At 42.5% G+C, this 17,425-nt stretch overlaps 1 protein-coding gene across 5 annotated transcripts in view; it reads right to left on the reverse strand.

The window, feature by feature from the left end:
- Positions 1 to 17,425, reverse strand: part of ARAP2 (ArfGAP with RhoGAP domain, ankyrin repeat and PH domain 2) — a 416,250-nt gene that overhangs the window by 123,234 nt on the left and 275,591 nt on the right. For all 5 annotated transcript variants that reach the window (XM_056556214.1, XM_056556235.1, XM_056556204.1 and 2 more), the window contains one exon: positions 14,662 to 14,874. In XM_056556214.1, coding sequence (XP_056412189.1) covers positions 14,662 to 14,874 — 213 coding nt within the window. The remainder of the gene's footprint in view (positions 1 to 14,661; positions 14,875 to 17,425) is intronic.

The following is a 17,425-nucleotide window of genomic DNA, read 5'->3' on the forward strand; positions in this document are numbered from 1 at the left end:
TTTTGGGATGCTTTTACCATTCATTCTGATTCTGAGTTTGTTTTTTTGTGACATATTCTACTTTATGTAAGTGGTAAATTTTCGTCGATACTTGAATAATTTTTTGTGAAAAATTCCCAAATTTCATGACAATTTTGAAAATTTAGCATTTTTCTAACTTCGAAAGTCTCTGCTTGTAAGAAAAATAGACATGTCAAATAAATGATATATTGATTCACATATACAATATGTCTACTTTATGTTGGCATCATAAAGTTGACATGTTTTTACTTTTTCAGAGGGCTTCAAAGTATACAGCAATTTTCAAAATGTTCATGAAACATTTTAAATATGATTTTCTCAGGGACCAGTTCAGTTTAAAGTGGATTTGAGGGGCCTTTCTGGGAGAGATGCCATATAAATGACCCCATTATTGAAACTCAAAGTATCCAAAATGACATTCAGTCTGTTAACCCTTTAGGTTTGTTAACCCTTTAGGTGTTTCATAGGAATAGCAGCAAAGTGGAGGAGAAAAAACAAAAGCAAAATTTTTTATACTAACATGTTCATGTAGCCCCATTTTTTTTTCATATTTACAAGGGTATAAGGAGAAAAAGCCCCCCCCAAAAAAACTTTTAACCCAATTTCTCTCCAGTATGGCAATACCTCATATTTTGTTGTAAAGTGTTCTGCGGACTCCCAACATGGTTCAAGAGGGAAAGAGCAACTGTTGGATTTTGAATGGTTTTTGGGGGGTCATGATGCATTTAGGAAGCCCCATGGTGCCAGAAAAGCAAAAAACCTCCACATGGCACACTATTTGGGAAACTACACCCCTCAAGGAATGTAACAAGGGGTACAGTAAGCCTTAACACCTCACAGGTGTTTGACGGGTTTGCGTTGAACTTGGACGTGAAAATAAAATTTTTTATTTTTAAAACTAAAATGATGGTGTTACTCCAAATCTTTCATTTTCACATGGGGTAATAGGAGAAAATGGACCCTAAAATTTGAAGCCCAATTTCTCCCGAGTAGGAAAATACCCCATATGTGGATGTAAAGTGCTCTGCTGGCACACAGGTCTCAGAAAAGAAGGAGCGCCATTGGGCTTTTGAAGAGAGAATTTTGCTGGAATTGAAGTCGGGGCCATGTGCATTTTCAAAGCTTCCATGGTACCAGAATAGCAGAAACCCCCCACAATGATGACACCATTGTGGAAACGACACCCCTCCAGGAATGTAACAAGGGTTACAGTGATTACTTACACCTCACAGGTTTTTTTAACAGTGGGCAGTAAAATTGGAATGATAGTGTCACCCCAAATGTTTCATTTTCACTTGAAGTAATAGGGGAAAAGGCCCCCAAAATTTGTAGTGCAATTTCGCCTGAGAAATAAAATACCCCATATGTGCATGCAAAGTGCCCTGCGGGTGCCATGTGCATTTACAAAGCTTCCATTGTGCAAGAACAGCAGAAACCCCCAACATGTGAAACCATTTTAGAAACTACATCCCACTGGGAATGTAAGAAAGGTTACAGTGAGTACTTACACCCCACAGTTTTTTTTTCAACAGTGGGTCATAAAAGTGAAAAATTTGGTTATAAACACTGAATTGCTGGTATTAACCTAAATGTTTTAGTTTCACACGTAGTAATAGAAAAAAGCTGTCAAATGAAAAATTTGAGTCTTTACACTAAAACGCTGGGGTAATGGGAGAAATTGGGTTACAAAATTTTTGTAGAGCTTTTTCTCCTGACTATGGAAATACGTCCACATATGGGATAACGTGCTGGGCAGGCACACAACAAGGTGGAGAAGTCATGGAGGTCTGTTGGCATTTGAGGCCTATGGCATATCAGCAGATGATGGTTACATACATTCAGAGGGATATACAAAAATAAAAAACCCACATGTGACACCATTACAAAAAGTAGCCCCCCCCCGGTCGCCAAAGAATAGGGTCTTTAGAACTTCCTCTTGGAATGGCAGGAATGTTCCTGTGTTGCCAGCGTAACTGGGACAGTACAAAAGAATTGTACATGGCAACCTGTACCATGTAGACCACAACTTTTTTGTACCATGTCTCTGTTTTCCACATGGAATTATATGACTTGAGGACTTGATCAGTGAGATCAACTCCCACCATATACTGATTGTAGTCCAGAATACAATTGGGCTAGAGGACCGGTCCCGCGGTACTTCGCACAGGTATTCTTATACCTGACCGGCAAAAGGTTTTCATGGGTAAGGGCACAGGCCTCACCCCGGGAATAGGCGTTTGGAGGGGATAGGTCGGGAGGCCTCTTTGATTCTTCCGAATGGTCCCACAAGCGGACGTGGATCTAGCGGCGAGGGATGTGAACAGAGGGATACTAGTATAAAAGTTTTCCACGTAAAGGTGATAACCCTTATCTAGCAATGGGTGCATAAGGTCCCAAATGATTTTCCCACTAACACCCAGAGTGTGGGGACATTCTGGGGGTTCAATATGGGAATCACGTCCCTCATATACTATAAACTTGCAAGTGTACCCTGAGGTACTCTTGCAAAGTTTATTCATCTTCACCCCATACCTCGCCCGCTTAGTGGGAAGGTATTGTCGGAAGCTGAGTCTCCCCTTAAAGCAGATGAGAGACTCATCAATAGAGACATCCATTCAAGGGACATAGGCCTCCCATAATTTGGCCCCGAAGGGATTGATGACCGTTTGATTTTATACAGGCGATCACTTCGGGGGGACATGCTGCATTATCAGCATAATACAAAATTTCAGAATGGCCTCGAACCGAGGACGTGTCATAGCCATACTGTAGAGTGGAGTCTGGTAGAGGACGTCCCCACTCCAGTATTGCTTGACTAGGCCCGTATGCAGCACAAGGCCCCAAAATGTCCTCATTAAAGCAGGGTCACAGACCAGTAGAGGAGTACTGTGCAGATTTTAGAAAGTGGCGCATGGCCTCCAACTGGATTTGTCAGTTCAATGACACCTTAAAGGACATGCTTGTTACATATCCTTCTCCTGACACCCTTGACCAAGCCCTAACTCTAGCTGTATGTATGGATAGACGTTTGCAAGAATGGGATTGTTCTTAATCCTCTGTTTCTCCTGTCCTGCTTGATTCCTCTCCTGTTTCCAAATTCCAAATCTATCCCTGAGGATGAACCTATGCAGATTGGGTCGTACCCCGGTTTCGTCAACTGCATGGCCTGTGTTTCTACTGTGGAGAGGACACTCATTTAATCACCTCCTGTGTCAAGCGTCAGCGTCCAAGTTGCAATCGTGGTGGCCACTTGGGCGCACAGGTATGTCATGCCTCCCAGAGAGCTACACCTGGCAGAGTTCTTCTGGGGGGCATTGTTCCTACTAATGTACAATCTGATTTTGCTAAATTTTACTAAATAATAAATAAAGTATTCCCTTTCGGTGAACCAGTGATTTCAATCTTGATCCCTGAGTCACCAACAAACTCAGGAATCAAGGGCTTGTGGTCCACTGGCTCAGTCCAGACAGGTTTACCCCCAATCAACATAAGCTTGGTTGGGGGATTTGACTAGTACAAGCACCAGGGGGACTCAGCATGGGGCACATGGTCAGGAGCAGAGGTCAGTGGGGGGTCTGACCACTCAGCCTAGAACAGTGGCTGGTGGCTTGAACACAGACCACCACACAAAAAAACTCCAAAAAACTAAATATAAGAAATGTTAAAACCCAAAAAAAAGCACCCACCAGAACACAAAAAAACACTGATCAGTGATAAATCACTGTCAGCAGTAAGGGCAGGCCGCACACAGAGGCACGGTCTGTCCACACAGCATTGGCCTGCTGGTGGCACAGACCATCTATAGATGCAGAAAAAGCCGCTATAACCCCAAAAAGGTGCCTGCACCACAAAAAAAACACTGATCAGTATTACGAAACTGATCAGCGGTGATCGTCTATAAAAGGGGGGGGGGGGTCTCAGGACCAGCAGGCATCACAGTCCGGTCACCAACCGGCTAGAGGCGGTGACCCAAAATCCACAGGGCGTCCTTAAGGACTGGGTGCAAGGGCATACCTGTACGCCCTGCTTCCTTAACAGGTTAAAATAACCCAGCATAAACAATTGGACAGAGAACAGGGTTAAAAATAGAAACTAGAGCAAACTGCTCTGATTTGAAGAACAAATTGAGGGCCATCCTAGAATTAAGTGGCCCTCAAAAGTACAGCAGGAATAATTTGTACAGTGTGATAGACATCAATTAAAATAAGAGAGAATACATGGGGAAAGAGTGTTTTTTCTTTTCTTCTAGTTTCAGATATTTGTATGAGGATTTGTTGGACCATTTTGATGAACAGCGTTTTATTTATTTATTTGTTTTTATATTTTTTAAATGTAAAATAGGGGTTGTAAGGCTTTACTACTTTTGTTTCCTTGTATTGTGTTTTTTTTTTACTTGAGTTTTCAGGTTTAGCAATGGAAGCCATCTTATACATGGAGTCCATTACTAAGCCGGGGCTTAGTGTTAGCCCCAAAAACAGCCTAGTACCAACAGGACCCGGAGCATTAGGCAGTAACAGGATGATGTTCTTTAGGCTGGAGAGGGACAAAAACAATGGTCCTCATCTACCCTGTTAATATCAGGCTGTTGCTGCTTGGTTTGAATAATCCAGCCTGACGTTAAAAGGGTGAGCGACGACCATTGATATTGCCCTTCTCAGCCTAAATAACATCAGTCTGTTACTGCCTAGGCCCAGGAGTGAAATTTTTGACACTCCAGAAAAGTTGGTACTATCACTTGCCCTGTGTTGGTAGGTTCCTGGGTAATATTTGGAGGTTAGCGCTAGCTGTTTTGGGGGCTAACTCTGAGCCCCAGCTAAGTAATGGACTCCAATTAGGCTTCCACTGCGAAGGCTGAAAATTTCAATTTAAAAACACCCCTACAAGCCCTGATTAACTCTTTTTATGAAAATAATAATAATAATAATAATAATAATAATAATAATAATAATAATAATTAAATGCTGGTCATCAGAGCAGTTCATAGAATGCAAAAAGTCCACATACAAGTATCTGAAACAAGAAGAAAAGAAAAACATAAAATATGGGTTAGGACATTTAGGGTGCTCTCCCCTATGGAGAGTGCTCATAAAGTAGTGTGCTTCCAAACAGGTAGCCTTTAGCTGTTGGTAAAATACAACCCCTAATAATGATGGCTGTTGTAGTTTAGCAACTGCTGGAGGCTCCTTGTTTGGGAACAGACTGCCAGAAAGGCACTGTTCACCTTTTTTACATGCCTTAAAAAAAAAAAAAAAAAAAAAAAAAAACATGCTAAAAATGCATTAAGAAAACAGACCCATACTTACAGAAGAAGTGGGGCTACAGAAGAAGATATCATCTGTTAAGAAGGTTGTACAATGTATAACACCCCCCCCAACACACACACACAAAAAAGAGCTAACTAGTACTGCTTAGATAGTTAAGGCTTTCCTTGCTAGACCGATGCATAGCACTCAGGCCAGCATGATGTTACACTAAAGCTATACAGATTGCTGCTTCCATGACTGTATTGTCAGGCTCGCAAGGGCTAAACCTGGCAATATTCGGAAGACTAGCAAGCCATAGTTTCCACAAAGTTCGGATCCAAACTGGATTCGCCAGACTCAGCTTAACCCTATCCATGAGCATCTGTCAGGATAGAGGAAACTTCAGTGTCAGAGAAAGTAGAACCCAGGAACAAATAAATCTAAGTTCATGTATAGCTGGAGGTTTAGAGAGCATAAAGTACAGGTTAGAAATTGAGCAAGACTTGTATGCCATTATAAATAATAGTTTTTTCAAAGTTATAGGTCTATAGACAGCAGGTTAAGATAACATTCTCGAACAACAATCTCTTAAATGGGCAGGACTGCGGCAAAAGATTAATTTCCCTGGTGCAATGGGGGCAGGAGCCAGTATACAGAGCTTCCCTGCCTATATCCCCTTCTGCTCTCATATGCCTGCCCACCTTGCGCTTGTATGAGAAATGGGTATATAAATATTTATGAGGTGGGCAGGCATATGAGAGCAGAAGGGGAGCAAGGTAGCAAAGCTCTGTATACTGGCGCATGGCATATTAGAAGAGGTAAATACATAGAGAGCCTGGATTTATGGAACGGGAGCACTGTTCAAAATAAGTTATCCGTCTTTTTAATCATGTTCACCTGCATTATAAACTCGTTTATTAGGTTTAGTGCAGGTGAACAAGGTGTCAGTTTCTCCTTAAGCAGCTTCTTCCTCCCAAACAGGAAATGAAGGGGAGGTCATATTTTTCAGTAGCCTGGAGATAAAGGTCAATAAAGGCGAACAGTTAATTTGATAGAGATCAGCCAGATTTGCTGAGGTGTAAATACTGACATACTTAATTGATCTAGAAGACCAAGAAAAAGATGTGAGGCATTTTAGAGAGGAAAGTTCAGATATGGGAAGGGTTACTTTTAAGAGCTCCAATTTGGAATGATTCATTTTAAAATTGGATAGGGAGCCAAAAGTAGTGTGGATATTTTCAAGCTGAGAGAGGGAAGTTTTAGATTGGATAAAAGAAAGAGCAAGTCATCTGCAAATGTCAAGGTTATAAACTCAATTTGCCTTGGATGTCAGAGGACTGTCAGACACATTGGAAAAGAGTTCCGACAACCAGAATGAACAAGGTGGAGGACAGGGGTAACCATTGATGGGTGCTATTTGTTATCCAGAAGGTGGTTGAAAGGATCATATAGAGAAAAGGAGAAGGGAGAGTCTGCGGGTAATGTATTTAGGGTGGGAAGATGCAAGAAGAAAAGGAATTTATGTGTAAGGAGTAGTTTAGGTTTTCTGATCTCTGAAGATTATAGAAATGTGAATAAAAGTTCTGAAAAGCCAAAGCAATATGGTTAGTTAGTTAGTTTTGTGAATCGTGACACTGTGGTCCTGAATGAAGTGGCTTTGCTTTCCACTCCCTTTTCATCTCTCTTTTGCTGGTCAATCATGCCATCTTACCAATTTCATATTTCCCAACCTTTAAGTGTGCCAGAACACAACATATTTTATCAAAAAATGTCACAGAGAGTCACAATGAGCTTAAATGAGCACATACCATAGAGCTTGCTATAAGATTGTAATGCCTGCAAGGGGCAAGAATAGACTCCCAGCAATATATGAAAAATAATAAGGGGGATAAATCAATTAGAATCCCAGGGGAGGTGCATGTAATACTTAACTTTTAATTTTACAAAGTTAAAAATTGTCACCAAATTAAATTAGTGCTCAAATGACCCAAACAAATAAATATAAATGTTCTGGATGCGGTATGGATCCAACTCCAGAAGCAATATCAAGCATACAGGGTGTCGCTCTCAACGCGTTTCTGCCACTAATGATATGGCGTCATCAGGAGAGACAAAAGACAAAGCTTGAGACACCTTAGAATTGTGGTACTAAGAGCACCCCTGGCGGTCCGCAGCAAGGCAAGCTACCACCGGTTCCAGCCCCTGCCTCTCAGTGCCCCGACCCCCCAACTGTCTAACTCTATGTGGAACTGCAAATGTTTCATTTAATCAGTTATGGTTCATTGTTATAGCTCCAACCTGTTTTATTGGATTCTTGCTGTAATTTCAGAGGCAATATATGAAAACGACTAGAGAGGAGTGAATTCTTTTAAAATTGGGTTTGTCCGATTTGATTCACTCATCTCTATTGAGGACCCATTGGAGGGCAAGTCTGGTGACAGCAGCCGTGGTAATTCCAGCTCCAATAATGTAAAATTTGCTGCAGTGTATAAGTTGCTGCAGCCATTGCCTCTCACACCTCTCATGGTTATCGCTCCAACCTGTTTGAATGGATTCTTGTAGTAATTTCACAGGTAATATATGACGTCGACTACCATAGGGCCTCAGTTGTGAAAATCGTTTTTTTTTTTTTATTTAAATATAAAATTTTGATTAGATTCACAAGTTTAATTTCCCGGGTGCTTGAAGCGTTTACTTTGAACTAATACTGTATGACCCCAAAACCCAATATCACAAGGAGTCACATGGCAGCACAATGACAGAGCCTAGAGGTGGCAGCAGCCCGACAATACCATAGGGCCTCACAATAGAAAATATAAAAGATATTTTTGAAAATTTTAATTGAAGATTTTAGATATATTAAAAGTTTTATTTAAGGAGCCAACAGCATAAGGAGACCATATCGTGGCACAATGACACAGCCTGGAATTGGCGGCAGCAAGAGGAGACCATATAGTGGCCTCACAACAACCCAGCCTGGAGGTGACAACAGTCTGACGAGACCATAGGGCCTCACAATTGAAAGGACTAAAGATATTTTGGAAAATTTTAATTGAAGATTTAAAATAGATTAAGATTAAGTTTAATTTAATGTGTCAGCACCATGAGGAGACCACATGGCCATGGTGTGTCTGGGTCCTCTGTCTCGTCTTCCTCATAACCCTGTAGCTTGACAGCCTGCTCCTCCTCTCCTGTCAAATGACTATAAAAGCATCCATTATGCAAAACCTTGCCTGTGCTAAACTGTCCCCCTCCTCCTCCAGTTTATCCCCCACAGGGCTCATGTGGCCTCGAGATGTAGGCGCCACGTTTCCAGTAGTGTTGCTCGCGAATATTCGCAATTCAAATTTTATTTGCAAATATCGCATCTTCGCGAATTCGCGAATATTCGCAAATATAGCACTATATATTCGTAATTACGAATATTCGTATAATTTTTTTTTTTCACAGTGCACATCACAGTGATCATCCCTCTCTGCTTCCAGCTTGTGCGGTGTAAAGAAGGCTCTAATACTACTGTGTGATACTGGTGTGCGAATTTTCGCATATGCAAAAATTAGCATATGCTAATTTTCACATTTGCGAATTTTCACTTATGCTAATTTTTGTATTTGCAAATTTCCGCATATGTAAATTTTTACATATGCGAAAATAAAACAAGAATATTACGAATATGCGAATATTCGCGAATATATTACGAATATTCGTCCATATATTTGCGAATATTCGCAAATTCGAATATGGCCTATACCGCTCAACACTAGTCTCCAGTGAACTGACCAGCCATTGTTTCCAACACGTGTTGTAGGAAATGAAGCAGTGTTATGACATCATTCATCCCGTAATCCTGGCGACTGACTAATAAAGTGGCTTCCTCAAAAGCCTGAGCAAACGGCAGGTGTCACGTATGAGCTGCCACTGGTTGACATTGAAGTTACACAGGGGAGTCCCCCTATCCATTTGGATCATCAAGAAATCGGTGATGGCTTTTCTCTGTTCATATAGTCGGTCCAACATATGGAGGGTGGAATTCCAACGTGCGGAAACGTTGCAAATCAGACTATGTTGGAGGATACCGTTCTGACGCTGCAGCTTAAGGAGGGTGTACTTTGTGGTGTAAGTGTGGCTGAAGTGCATGCAAAGTTTTCTTCCCATTGTTAGGATGTCTTGCAGATGGGGGTAACACTTCAGGAATCGCTTGACAACCAGATTGAACATGTGTGCCTTGCAGGGCGCATGGCTCAGGCTTTCTTGAAACAGTGCAGACAAGATGGTCTTCCTGTTGTAGGTCAACATGGTTCCCATTTCCAGTTTTCATGGAGTAAGCATTGATTTGATTTCTTGATGAATTACTTTTAGCAGTTCCTCCCCTGTGTGACTCCATTCACCAAGGCCAACCATGTGAAGAACGGCGTGACACCGCCATGCCCTGCACACATGGTATGCGGAAGGGACATTTTTATTAAGATTATTAATTAAAATTTATTAAAATTAATTAATTTAAATTAATTCAAATTATTTATTATTTACATTTTTTATATAATGTGCCAGCAGCATGAGTATACCACATGGCGGCACAATGAAACAGCCTGGAGGTGACAGGAGCATAAGGAGACCAAATAGTGGCAGAATTACCAAGCCTGGAGGTGGCAGCAGCAAGAGGAGACTATAGGGCCTCACAATTAAAAAGATTAAAGATATGTTTTCAAGATTTAAAATAGATTTCCATATTTTTTTTTAGGTAATGTCCCAGCAGCATGTGAAGAACTAGGGCTTCACCATTGAAAAGATTAAAGATATATTTTCAAATTTAAATTGAAGATTTTAAATATATTACCATAAAAATTCTTATGCAATATCCCAGCACTATGAGGAGACCACATGGAGGCACGGTGACACAGCCTGGAGGTGGCACCAGCATGAGCAGACCAAAATGTGGCAGAATAGAAAAGTCTGGAGGCGGCAGCAGCAAGTGGGGACCATATGGTGACAGAATGACACAGCCTGGAGGTGGCGGCAGCCTGACCAGACCAAAGGGTGTCACAATTGAAAAGATTAAAGATATTTTCTAAAATTGCATGTGGACATGTTAACATCCTCCGGATACTTGATGAAAAAAACCCACACTGTAGAGTAGCTGATTTTCCTCTAAACAGTCTGCACTGACTGACTGCTACTGCCACTGACTCCAGGGAACCCTGTTCCACTACCTTTCCGGCAGGTAGGCTGCCACGAAGCAGGTGGTTTAACCCGGGCAAGTTTGGCTCCAGACTTCCCACTGCTGCCACAATGCTGACTCCCTACCATGCTACCACCTTGCTGGCTCAGCTGATGATGAACCCACTTCTGCACCTGGCTCCCAAGTGCGATTGGCTTCATCATCATCGAGTTGTGTCAGCACATCACTGATGTCCTCCTCAGGTTCCTCAACAGTGTGCTTCAGGAGCCTGAATGCTCCCAACACCACCTACCACACCACTCTCCTCATCACTACTTGCCCGGCTAGCAAACAAAGCGGCGGATGTCTCCTCCACTTCTTGGCTGGGCATTAGCTGCTGACTGCCCTAAATAGATTATCTTCACTAAAAAGTGAAGCTGAACCCAAAGCATAGGATACTTCTATGGGGGAGGGAACAGCATATGACAGAGGCAATAGGAGGGCAGGGACTGCTCCTGGGCCATGCCAACTGAGGGTTGTGTCTGAGGAACCCACCGACTGTATACTGGGAGTTTCAAATGTCACTTGTGATGAAGTGGATGACCGTGTTAACCAGTCAATGACAGCAGATGGGTTGCTGGTTGAGACACGACCGCTAGCTGATACCAGAAGCTTGGGCCTCTCGCTGTGACTCCTGCTGCCACTCGCCCCTAGACTGCTGCGACCTCTGTCTGCGCGTGAAGAATTTAGGCCTCTTCCACTCCTCTGTGCATGTACTGGCACTTCTCTTCCTGACATAGTGCGTATATGAGGGGAGTACAATACGCTCCACTACGCTTTAAACAGTATTTGTCTACAACACCAGCAGGTGTTTACTTTTGGCTGGCCTTTCACAGTAACTAGGCCCTTAAAGGGGTACTCTGGTGGTCAAAGTGTTTTTCCGTTTTTTGACTTACCCTATTTGTTTTGTTTCATTTCTATTCTTGTTGTTTAGCCTACTCTATTTCCGTTCTTTGTTGTCTTTTTATCCCCCACTTTGTTTTCCTATCTTTGCTTCTACTTCCTGTTTCTTGCTGTGCTGAAAACTACAAATCCCAGCATGCCACATGCCTTGCTGGTTTGGGGCGGCTCCTTTTTGTTTGTTTGTTCCACCCTTTTCCCATCCTACTATTTTCCCGGGTCAGCCCCCTTATACACAGCACACTAATATAATCAGCCTTGGTTGGGATACACTGTCATACACACACAAAAGGGACTACAACTCCCAGCATGTGTCATTCAGGAGTCTTCAGTCTATGGTATAGTATAACACCAGCATGCTGCCTCTGTAGTCTCCTGTGGGTTGTAGTTCTCCACACCTCTGTAGGGCATACACCAGTGTTTCCCAACCAGGGCGCCTCCAGGTGTTGCAAAACTACAACTCCCAGCATGCCCTGACAGCCTTTGGGCATGCTGGGAGTTGTAGTTTTGCTACAGCTGGCGGCACACTGGTTTGGAAATACTGGTGTAACATGATGTGTATGCTGAATAGGCTAGAACAGTGTTTCCCAACCAGTGTGCCTCCAGCTGTTGCAAATCTACAACTCCCAGCATGCACAAAGTCTGTCAGGGCATGCTGGGAGTTGTAGTTTTGCAACAGCTGGAGGCATACTGGTTTGTAAACACTAGCATACACACACGCACAACAGGGACTACAACTCCCAGCATGTGTCATTCAGGAGTCCCCCTCCCCCTTCACATATATAGATCATTCCCAGTATGAGATTTATTCCCCTGCAGTCCATGCATCCCCAGCCCGTGCACCTTCTCATCCTCCCCTTCAGATAACACTTATCTTCTCTGTGAGGTCCTTCTCCTGTGCAGACCTGCGTCCTTAGAATAAAGAACAGGGGGAGGGGAGGAGCTGTGTATTCAACTGGATGAGATGAGGGGGTTTGGCTTATTTTTCTCATGCAGACAGAGAAAAAAAAAAGCTGTGACATCTTGTCCACAACAGACTCAGAACTGTGGACAACGGTAAAAAAAAACCTCTGAACTACAGAACTTCCTGCCCAACAAACAGGTAAGCAAAACACCCACATGCTGCCAAAACATATAACACATGTACATTGCAAAAAAACTAAACTTACAAAGAAGATGCCATACAGTCAAAAAAATAAACCACCGGAGTACCCCTTTAAGTCTTTAACAGGAACAAAATGATACGCCATGTAGATGTACGTATGTAGTATGCACTTTTGAGGGGAGTACAATGCACTGGGGTATGCTTAAAACAGTATTTGTCTACAACACCAGCAGGTGTGTACTTTTGGCTGGCCTTTTACAGCAACTAGGCCCTTAAGACTTTAACAGGAACAAAATGGTACACCACTGTAAACCACCTGTACGCACAGTTTACACTTAAAGGGGTAGTCCTGTGGTGAAAAACCTATCCCCTATCCTAAGGATAGGGGAAAAGTTTCAGATCTCGGGGGGTCTGACCTTTGGGGACCCCCGCGATCTCTCTGTATGGGGCCCCGGCTCGCTGGCCAGATAGCGCGTGTTGACCACTGCAAGAAGCGGCGGCCGACATGCCCCCTCAATACATTATTATGGCAAAGCCAGAGATTGCCAAAGGCAGCGCTCCGGCTCTGCCATGGAGTTGTATTGAGGGTGTGTGTCAGCCACCGCTTTGTGCGGTGGTCAGCACGCCCACTTCCCACGGGCTGTCGGGGCCCCGTACAGGAGATCGCAGGGGGCCCCAGCGGTCAAACCCCCCGTGATCTGAAACTTATCCCCTATACTCACCACTGGACTACTCCTTTAATAGAGGACAATGTGTTCTGCTCACCCTAATTGGCTGGCTACTAGTGATGAGCAGCAGGGGCCATATTCGAATCTGCGATATTTTACAAATATATTGTCGATTATTCGTCCTATGTTTGCGAAATTCGCATATTCGCTATGTTCATACAAATTCGCATAAAAATTTGTATGTAAAAAAAAACGAATATTCTTCATTATGAATATATAGCACTATATTCTAAATATTCGCTAAAATTTGCATTACGAATATTCGTGCTCAACACTACAGGCTACTATTAGCTTTTCAGTTGTTGTACACACCAGTAATGCACTCGCTGTGTACTACACCCAAAATTGCCCTTTCTCTCTCAATCTCACTCCCTTCCCTATATGTGATTCTAGGCTGGATTTGGGCTTGAGGTGAATCGCTGCTGTAAAAAAGCTTTTCTGTGCAACACACAGCTCTCTGTCCCACTCTCTGTGCGATAGAATGCTGATATGAGTGACCGCAAGATGGCTGCCGATTATATAGGGCTGTTACATCACAGGGGTGGCTGGCTGTTGATAGGCTGCATGCTGCATGTGATTCAGGGTCATCCTGCTCACCCTTGTTCCCACCTTTCCCAGGATTCCTTGCCCCGTGTCCTCACATGTTGATCCGCCATTTTAAATGCCCTAGAGACTTGACCGCACTAAATGGAGTTTAAGTGATTGGGGCGATCAAATCGCTCCAATATTTGCATTAGTTGCGAATCACATTTTTACTGAAATTTGTAAGCAATTTGGATTTGTCAGATTTGATTTGCTCATCCCCAGATATCACCATAAGTGACAAGAAAGAAAATGATCTCAAAAACTTACAATCAAAATCTTTTTTTGCAAAACGTTCATGCAATGATTAGAGATATCGACTTACTGGTGAATATGAATCTTACACCAAAACAGATGTTCCTTTTAACCTGACATGAAAAAAAAGCGCCTGAGGCTAGGCTAGCATGTCTGGAGAAGGTGCTGTCCAAGACGACATTCTATCAGAATCTACAAGCCTCTACGGTCAGCTCTTTAACTTTAATACTGCAACAAAATGTAAATCGGATTGCACAACTATCATATGTTTATAGACTAAGGATCTGCACAGCACAGAGGAAATCATCTTTAAGAAAGCATAACAAGAGGAAACAGAGAAGTATAATGTAACAGTTTGTATCTGATAACATATGTTGCTTATTTTATCAGCTTTCTGTAAAGTGGTAGGTTCAAGGTACCGTATTCGCTGACAGCAGGATGCTTCATTCTAAATTTACAGCATAGGAAGCTTACTCTAATAGCATTATGTCTGCTGTCTCAGGGGAGTTTAAGCAAAAATCTTTCAGTTAAATAAACATCTTTTACTTAGTAGATGCATTCGTTCAAATGAATAATGAAACAGCTATTTCTGGAACACAGTGTCATTACCTAGGGCAGAGATCCAATATGGATAAAGTTCTTTTGTCAGAAGTGCATCATCTATTTCATATAAGAAACATTTCAGGACATCAGTCACATCTTCCAGTTGATGTCTTCCGACTTTTAGTTTAATGCTCCGTGCATCCTTTTTAAAATCTTCTAACAACTCTTTTACTTTAAGTGGGTTCCCGTTTTTCAGATACAGGGATTTGCTCCCTAAACCTTAATAGAAAGGGACATGAAAATAAACATGTCTGAGTGAATCAAAATAATGTATGTTAAAATGATGTATGAAGTATGTAAACGATCTCTTGTAAGTTACACTCGGCACAAAATATATTAAATCATGGCTTGCAAAAAAGCAGTTTGGGTTCTTGAATTATTGCTTTAGCTTAAATGTAGCTTCATGTTTAAGCACAATAAACTGGATGCAAATATTCTTGAGTCTTATACTAGAGACCTCAACAAAATAAAGGGAACACTTAAACAATGTAACTCCAAGTCAATGACACTTCTGTGAAATCACACTGTCCACTCAGGAAGCAACACTGATTGACAATCAATTTCACATGCTGTTGTGCAAATGGAATAGACAACAGGTGGAAATTATAGGCAATTAGCAAGACACCCCCAATAAAGAAGTGGTTCTGCAGGTGGTGACCACAGACCACTTCTCCGTTCCAATGCTTCCTGGCTAATGTTTTTGGTCACTTTTGAATGCTGGTGGTGCTTTCAATCTAGTGATAGCATGAGACAGAGTCTACACAAGTGGCTCAGGTAATGCAGCTCATCCAGGATGGCACATCAATGCGAGCTGTTGCAAGAAGGTTTGCTGTGTCTGTCAGCGTAGTGTCCAGAGCATGAAGGCGCTACCAGGAGACAGGCCAGTACATCAGGAGATGTGGAGGAGGCCGTAGGGCAACAACCCAGCAGCAGGACCACTACCTCCGCCTTTGTGCAAGGAGTAGCAGGAGGAGCACTGCCAGAGCCCTGCAAAATGATCTCCAGCAGGCCACAAATGTGCATGTGTCCACTCAAACAGTCAGAAACAGACTCCATGAGTGTGGTATGACGGCCCAACGTCCACAAGTGGGGGTTGAGCTTACAGCCCAACACCGTGGAGAACGTTTGGCATTTGCCAGAGAACACCAAGATTGGCAAATTTGCCACTGGCACCTGTGCTCCTCCCAGATGAAAGCAGGTTCACACTGAGCACATGAGACAGATGTGACAGAGTCTGGAGACAACGTGGAGAATGTTCTGCTGCCTGCAACATTCTCCAGCATGACCGGTTTGGCAGTGAGTCAGTAATCATGTGGGGTGGCATTTCTTTGGGGGGCTGCACAGCCCTCCATGTGCTTGCCAGAGGAAGCCTGAACACCATTAGGTACCGAGATGAAATCATCAGACCCCTTGTGAGACCATATGCTGGTGCAGTTGGCCCTGGGTTCCTCCTACTGCAAGACATTGCTAGACCTCATGTGGCTGGAGTGTGTCAGCAGTTCCTGCAAGAGGAAGGCATTGATGCTATGGACTCGCCCGACCGTTCCCCAGACCTGAATCTGATTGAGCACACCTGGGACATCATGTCTCGCTCATGCTTTAGTCCAGGTATGGGAGGATATCCCTCAGGAGACCATCTGCCACCTCATCAGGAGCATGCCCAGGCATTGTAGGGAGGTCATACGGGCATGTGGAGGCCACACACACTACTCAGCCTCATTTTGACTTGTTCTAAGGACATTACATCAAAGTTGGATCAGCCTTTTGTGTGGTTTTCCATTTTGATTTTGAGTGGGACTCCATATCCAGACCTCCATGGGTTGATACATTTGATTTCCATTGATTATTTTTGTGTGATTTTGTTGTTAGCACATTCAACTATGTAAAGACGAAAGTATTTCATATGATTAGTTCATTCATTCATTCAAATCTAGGATGTGTTATCTTAGTGTTCCTTTATTTTTTTGGGCAGTGTATTTGATGTTGAACAACAAATGTCAATACACATAAAAGTATCCTTGTGGACAGTGTCCAGAAAATAGTTCAGAACATTGGAAAAAAACTTGTCTTACTCCAATTTTCCAAACTACCCACTAAAACTAGGGTTACTGTCCCATTTGTAAGCGAATTTCTGGTTTATATGGTGTCATATTCAGGCTAATGTTTTTAATGGGGTTATACAGGCATTTTATTTTATTTTTTTAACTTTTTTGTGGGAGACCCCCCCCCCCAAAAAAAAAAAATGGCATACTCACTTATTCCGGTCCCCTAAATCCTCATCATTTGGTACCCTACTTGTTTTCTTGTTTCTGAGACAGAGTTGTCTAGCAGGAAGTTATTGTTCAGCCAATCATTGACTAAGATGGGACACTGCTGCAGCCAATAATTGGCCGAGTGGACAATTCCACCTGAGATGACTCTGTCTATAGATTTGAAAAATACAGAGCAGTAAGACTAGAAAGAAAGTTGGTAGTGTACCATTTATGGAAAAAAAAATAGTCTGAAATCAACAATGATTCAGGATATGCACAAATAAATGGGAACTCTCAGGGTTTTACGTGTAATCTAACTGAACTGTTATTAGAACTTGTGTGATATATAGACCTCTGGTCAAATGGATTGAGTATGATAACCTGGTGGTTTATAAAAGTTACTAAATGACAATGAAGTGAATTATTAAAATAATTTCAATATGCCTGATGATGACCAAAATTTCCAGTTCAGTCACATAGAAGAGCTGAAATTTAATCGAGGAAGTTAAATAATACCT

This window comes from Hyla sarda, chromosome 1 (assembly GCF_029499605.1).
Source record: "Hyla sarda isolate aHylSar1 chromosome 1, aHylSar1.hap1, whole genome shotgun sequence".
NCBI classification, from domain to species: Eukaryota; Metazoa; Chordata; class Amphibia; order Anura; family Hylidae; genus Hyla; species Hyla sarda.